The sequence below is a fragment of the Hipposideros armiger genome, unplaced genomic scaffold (assembly GCF_001890085.2).
Source record: "Hipposideros armiger isolate ML-2016 unplaced genomic scaffold, ASM189008v1 scaffold_144, whole genome shotgun sequence".
Classification (NCBI taxonomy): domain Eukaryota; kingdom Metazoa; phylum Chordata; class Mammalia; order Chiroptera; family Hipposideridae; genus Hipposideros; species Hipposideros armiger.
The window spans coordinates 700,498-707,535 of record NW_017731494.1 but is presented as its reverse complement, the minus strand read 5'-3'; the positions used below and the strand labels follow the sequence as shown (position 1 = coordinate 707,535).

At 37.6% G+C, this 7,038-nt stretch overlaps 1 protein-coding gene across 3 annotated transcripts in view; it reads right to left on the bottom strand.

Moving 5' to 3' along the window:
* The window catches only part of TRPM6 (transient receptor potential cation channel subfamily M member 6), a 158,642-nt gene that overhangs the window by 52,479 nt on the left and 99,125 nt on the right, over positions 1–7,038 (bottom strand). For all 3 annotated transcript variants that reach the window (XM_019650685.1, XM_019650686.1, XM_019650684.1), the window contains 4 exons: positions 5,841–5,969; positions 3,288–3,539; positions 1,183–1,357; positions 896–1,010 (listed from right to left, as the gene is read on the bottom strand). In XM_019650685.1, coding sequence (XP_019506230.1) covers positions 896–1,010; positions 1,183–1,357; positions 3,288–3,539; positions 5,841–5,969 — 671 coding nt within the window. The remainder of the gene's footprint in view (positions 1–895; positions 1,011–1,182; positions 1,358–3,287; positions 3,540–5,840; positions 5,970–7,038) is intronic.

Below are 7,038 nucleotides of genomic sequence, written 5' to 3'. Positions count from 1 at the left end.
ACTAGATTGAAGAACAAAACGACAGCAACTAGTCTGTTCCCCTTCCCCCAATTCCCCAGCACTGTTCCCATCCCCCCAATTCCCCAATAAAAAAATTTTTAAAAATCTTAAAAAAAAAGAATGACTCCAAGGTTTTTGGTCTGAACAACTGGAAAGATGGAACTTTCACAGAAACTTGTGGTCTTCCTAATAGATTTGGAAAAGACTAAAAATAGAATAAGTATATGTTGAATAAGAGGGAAGGTCAAGAATTTGGATATTTAAATTTTTAGAAATCTACTATACATCCAGCTGGCAACGGAAAGTGGCAGTTAGATCTACAGGATTTAAGTTCAAAAAAAAGATTTGGGCTAGAGATATAAATTACAATTTGTCAGCATATACAGGAAACTGACCAAAATCACCAAAGAAAGCATAAATAAAGGACAAGCAAGGTCTTGACCTGGGGACATTCCAATGTTGAAAGCTTAAGAGATGGTGATCCAGAAAACGAGACTAAGAACAAGTGAAAAGTGAGATAAAAGAAAACAGAGAATAAGATATGCTGTGTTGAGGGTCGTCAAGTGAAGAAAGAATATCAAGTACTCTCCTTAGCCAACTTTCAACTTAATCAACTCTTCCATGGTTGTAATTCATCACTTAATTAACTTAATTGCAATGCATGATTTCCTTTCATTCTGCTTTTATTATACTTTCTATTTATTGTTTTGCCTCTTCTCATGCTCTGATGCCTTTCTACCAGTAGTTTCATGCCCATATTCTAAAGCTGTAGTAATAAGACACGGAACACAAAAACCAAAGGTTACTTGCTTAAAATACAAGTGAATCTACTCAAAATACCTGCCCGCATTTTTATTTAAACAAAAAAAAAACATATTTAATTAAAATAACTTACTTGAAGAAAGCAATTAACAGGTTCACCATGATGATATATTGCACGAAGAGGTAGACAGCTTGGAGGAATGGAGTCAGAAAAGAACCGGGAGGACAGGATGGCTTACTGGAGCAAACTACAAAAAAAGAATGACATAAGATGACTCTAAATATTTAGCACATTAACTTAGCAGAATACCACAATTTTTTTATATTTTTAAGATCCAGATGATTATTTTCCTGATTTTTTTTATTCTGAGTATCTACAAAAGCTCAATTTCTGTATGATGACAAAAATCTCCTACACACCATCTATTTCTGATGCATAGACTTCTCCATACATCATCCAGTATGGTTCAAACACAATATCTCGAGCGAGGCTCCAAGATGGAGGTTCCTTTGGAGAAAGAATGGCCTTGCGTGCCACTCCAAAGCTCAGCAGGACTATGGCCATTATGATCACAATGTAGAACATGTTTGCCGTCTGTAAAAGTAGCACAACACAACCAGAATTTTACTACAGATTTGACATTTAAAACAAATCAAACATGAGCAACCATCATAATCATACCTGCCAATAATATGACTGTCTAGTCATTAACCAAAATGCCCTAGTCCATGAATAGTTGGATTTCCTTTGGCTAAACCATTTTGTTTTCTCTGCACAATATGTGTTTCATGTCAATGTAGTTTATGGAAATAACATAACTTTGTAACTCTTTGCTAACAAAGAGAATTTGTTCTTTTTTTTAAGAAGTAATGAAATGTGAACAGCTTTCGATTTGCTAATATCCAACTTTTCACCAATTGGGCCAAAGTTTAGGGAAAGAAAAAAATAGAGATACTCAAATTAGTAAAACGGTTCCTTATTCCCACAATTATCTTCAAGAACTGATTGGAGTCTGAGAAATGCATCAGGCAAAGAATCTGCTGAAGAACTCCAAGCTACTGAGCACACTGATGAAGGGGAGGATCCCAAAACATGCAAAAAGTAACTGTGAAATGATGTTTGTTAAATCCAATGGTTCATAACTGCCACTTAGTCTTTGTATTAAAAGTAAGACTTATTGTTATAATACACAATAGAGGGCTGCTTACAGAACACTGACCTTCGTATTATCGTTTTTTAAGGCCCTTCTAAATAATTCATTTCACTTACTAAATGTACATGAACTCAACCCATTTGCTTACCATGGCAGAGACAATTATTCCATGAGTATTCTATGAGCTTTTCTACATTTCTTAGCCTTTCTTCCATGAGGCTAGGGCCATGTGACCTATTCTGGCCCATGGGCTATGGAGTGACAGTGAATTGAGTCACCTCCTGTCCAGAGCAGTTAAAAGTTAAAAGCCATAAGACTTTCTCCATCCCTCTCACTCCTTCTCATAGGAGACCTTAGAAGCCACATGCTGACATTACTATGTCATAAGATGGAAGAATTCTGGATCCCTGAGTCACTGGGTAGAGGATGGCCACCATGAGCACTCATTAAGCTTTGCATTAGGGAAAAAAATAAACTTGTGCTAACTCGCTGAGATATATCAGTCACCTCAGCAGAGCCTATCTAACTAATACCAATGTCACCAAGACCAGAGAGAACAGTGTTGGTCTAAAGAGAAGTGTGAAGAAAAAGTCTATCTTTGGAATCGTGGAGGTTCTCCCTTTTCTGTCCTCTTCTTTTGTTTCAGCACTACACTTCCTTTGCAAGAACTTGCCAGTGAGTATTCTAGAAGAAAAACCAAAGATGATCTTGACATACTGTACTTCCTAGGGGGTGAGTCTTAGGCCCTTTGCAAAGCCAGATGAACAAGGCTAATAAAACTGCACAGTGAGTGCCAATGACAGACAGAGCCAGGTGGCCCAGATTTGAATCCTGGCTCCCCTACTAATACCCTTGGGAAATTCACTTAATCTTCATTTCCTTGTTTGTAAAATGTGGATAATAGTACCTATCTCATAAAGGTGTTTTGAAGAGTAAACGAGTTAATATATACTAAGTATTTAGAACAGGGTGTGACCCACCGTAATCACTAATTAAGAGTTGGATGGGGATGAAGAAATACAAAGATAAATCAATATTTTAGCAAAAAAAATATTATTGGTGGTAGCCTCACACAAATCTGGCCCTTGGGAATTATTGTGCTGAGAGACAAATTTGATTCAATCCCATATCATCTGCCCTTACCCCAAGAGAATTCTCGTTAAACTGAGAATCCTAATCAACTACCCCATATGTTATCCAAGGACATTTGTTAAATATGAGTTTGTGGTTATAAGGAAAGCAGTGATGAAATGATCTTGCTTTCTGTGCATCTATAAATAATTTCAAAAGTTAAATTACTGAATGAGAACCATGAAATTAGGCAGAAATGTTAAAAAAGAACACCAGAATATACAAGCAGACTCTACTCACCATTTTTGCAATCATGGTCACGTATGGACCTGCGTGTTGATTCACAGCAAAGAAGTCCAGGAGTCGTGAGAACCAGAATATGATGTCAATGCAGTATATAAGTCTCCCCGCTGTGTGGAAAGGAGGGTCACCCCACCGAAGGCTGAAGCCAACCAAAAACAGGCCAGTAGCCACAGTCTCCATGAGGTTCCAATACTCACTAATCCATACCTTTACCTTTTGAGTAAACTTCTCAGGTTCTGAAATACAGACCTAAAAGAAGAAAGAGAGAAACTTAAAGAATGCGGTATAATGCAAGAGTCTCATCAATATCATCTTCTTTAATGCATCAACCGCTCATTTAAAGAGTAATTTGAATCCTGCCAAATCTTCGATCACAAGGGGATTTTGGTGACTTAATTTATCCTCGGGTAATGAATTATTTAAACAATTCTATAAATATAATTTAATGTCACTGTTAGTGCTAGCCAGCTATTTGAAAACCCAAACAGAACCATTTTTTTAAGTAATTTTTCTAGTTTTCATTAATCCTAAGCTAACACAGGGAAACTCCAAGACATTTTAAAATGTAATATTGCAGTATATAGTGATGATTTCATTTCATGAGGTACAGCCAAGAGCAAAGAAAACTAGTTTGAAATCAAAAATTCTATAATCTGGTCCTACTACTGCTCTTTAGTGAGTTGTTGACAAATTACTCAGAATGTGATATTAGAACTCACCATTATAAGAAATTACCCTGCAACAGAATATCAGACAAACTGATGATTGTAAAATAGTAAACCTATTTTCTCCAAGGCATTAAAATGGTAGAATTCAGATAACATTTTTCTCCTGAATTATTTTGTATAATCTATAAACTTCACAATAGTAACTAGCAGACACTATAGGTATAACTACTAAGAATACATTTTCTTAATATATAATATTGGTCACATTAACTCTAGGAGAAAAAAATGTACATAAATGCATAGACAGAGGTAGCTATACAAGGTGTGATCAAATAATATGGTGAATGTTTAAATTTTAAAAATTATTACAATAAAAGACACATTGCCATTAATCCCCCTCCTTCCCCCCCCCCCAATACTCCCCTTCACTTCAAACACACTTATCCCATCGCACTTGTGGCTTTCTGAAGCAGCTCTGGGAGTCCTCTTTCATAAGTGTCTTTAGTTGCACTGTCATGGCTGCCTCAATGTCCTGAATCATTTTGACTTGGGGGAAGACCCAGAAGTTGCACGGTGCCACATCCAGTAAATAAGGTGGATGAGGACACACCATAATGTTTATATTTGACAGAAATTGCCATATACCAGAAGTGATGTGTGACACAGAGCATTGTCATGATGGAAGATGATGTATGGCACACTTAAAAACACACCTTCTCTCAACCGTAGCTCACACCCAACTGACTGCACCAAACAAGTTGAACCTTGTCACTCACTATTGCTAAGGTTTGATGTGCCACTTCCCGTATTGAAGATACCTGCCTTTCCATTGCATGGCACTCAGCAGCAGCATTCACTGTATATTTTGATCACATGGAAAGGCTCCATGTTACACATTAATTCTGGTATGGCAATTTCTGTCAAATATTAAAAAAAACATTGAAGTGTGTCCTTATTCACGTTATTCATGAGATCTGGAATCTTGAGACTTCTGACTCTTCCCCAAAGTCAAAATAACGATGAAAGATAAACATTTTGAATCAATTCAGGATGTTGAGACAGCCATGACAGCACAACTAAAGACACTCATGAAAGAGGACATCCAGAACTGCTTCAGAAAGTGGCATAAACAATGGGATAAGTGTGTTTGAAGTGAGGGGGAGCATTTTGAGGGAGATTAATGGCAATGTGTCTTTTACTGTAATACATTTTTTTTTAATTTAAACATTCACTGTGTTTTGTGATCACATCTTGTACATATATCTACAACAGTCATAACTGTGTATGATTGCAGATATAACTGCATGGAAATGTTCTCTTTTTTTTAATATCTCATTGCAAACTAGAGACAAAAATGTTGTCTTGTTTGTTCCTTGGACTACTTGCCTCAGAAGGATTTTCAGCTTCAATTTTCAAAGGTATTTAGTAGGATCTTTTAAAGCTATAAATGAAATCTTTACTTATTATATAACTTTGACCATCTATGTGCCACTCTGTGAGATAAACTGATAATATGCAAGTCATGCTACGCTATGAAAAATCAATCTCATTTAAGCAAACACACACACACACTCTTCCAGAAAATCAAATAGTTGGAGGAGCTAATAACAAATAGATAGCATCACTCAAGTACTGAAAAACACATTAAGATGTCCTTGAAAACAACTGCTTTCAAAGACAGCAGCCAGTAGAAAGTCTTTAGCAAGGAGAAAGGTTTGCGATCAGAGATTTTCCCCTAAATAGCCTTCCTGTAGCACACAGATCAGGATCAGCATTGTCTGTCTTACCATCACCCTTGACCTGTCCATTTTCATCACCAGAGCTCAGAACACCTCTAGCAGAGGTGTGTAGAAGACAAAAGTAGAAGGAAGGGATAGCTCACCTCCCGGGCTTTCTCAATGGCGTTGGTGAAGATGTAAATGATAACGAGCCACTCTTGTACACTGGGTTTACGCTGCATCTCCACCAACACAGTAAAAGTGAACAGCATGAGGAATGCCAAATACGCCATCTGTGAGGGGGACACACATTCCCTGGACATGAGTGATAGTCATGATGGAGGAGGCCAAGCAGACATGGACCAAGCTGAGCAGAAACACACACAAACTTCAACGTGGTAACATGAAAATACAACTGGGACCACCCTCTGATTATTGATGACCTAATATTAAGGAAAACACAAGAATCCTCAGTTTTCTATTCCAGGATTAAGTGGCAGAAATGAAAAAAATCACTGTTCTCAAATGCATAGGAAGGGGTCCCTGTCTCATCTTCTTAGCTCCTGACCAGCATTTCCAGAACCCTGCCTATTCCAACATGGGCACTTTCAGGACAACAGCAACCCAAGAGGGAATCACACACCTTCCCTCCATTTAAACAGAGAAAATGTGTGCCAAGCACACCAAATGAGTAGCCTCAGTAGGTGCCTATATTCAAATATAATAAATCATGGCATTTACTACTGCTTGGAGTTTTACTTACTATTTATTAAAATACTCTCTGGTTAGTGGGAAAGTATCATCCAACTGTGAGTCCTTGTAACTAGACTGTTGATATTTTTATTTTCAGTGCTCAGCACTCAGCCTGACACATAGTAGGCATTCAAGAAATGTTTAATTGCTAACTGTATATTAAACCTAGATTTCCAAACTCCTCTAAGAATTAAAACACAGTAAACACACACACACACATACACATACTGATAATAGCTTTGTAATCTTTTCTAACACTTTTACCTTCTTGAGATACATTCCCAGAAGTAGAAGAGCTGAGCTCTTCTTACACACATTTAAAACTGTGACACATATTATTGCCCACCAGAAAGGCTTTACCAATTTCCATGATCACCAATAACGCATGAGATGGTACAACCTTTTAAGTAGCTTCAGAGACAATACACAATGCTAGTTGATCAATACTTGTATTAAAAATCCCTGATCAGGGCCGGCCGAGTGGCACAATGGTTAAGAACTGGCTTGGGACGCCAGAGGGCCCCGGTTCGGATCCCACATATGAGGGTCAGTGACACTGCTCTCTACAGCTAAGATGCTGAACAACAGCTCAACCTGGAGCTGGGCTGC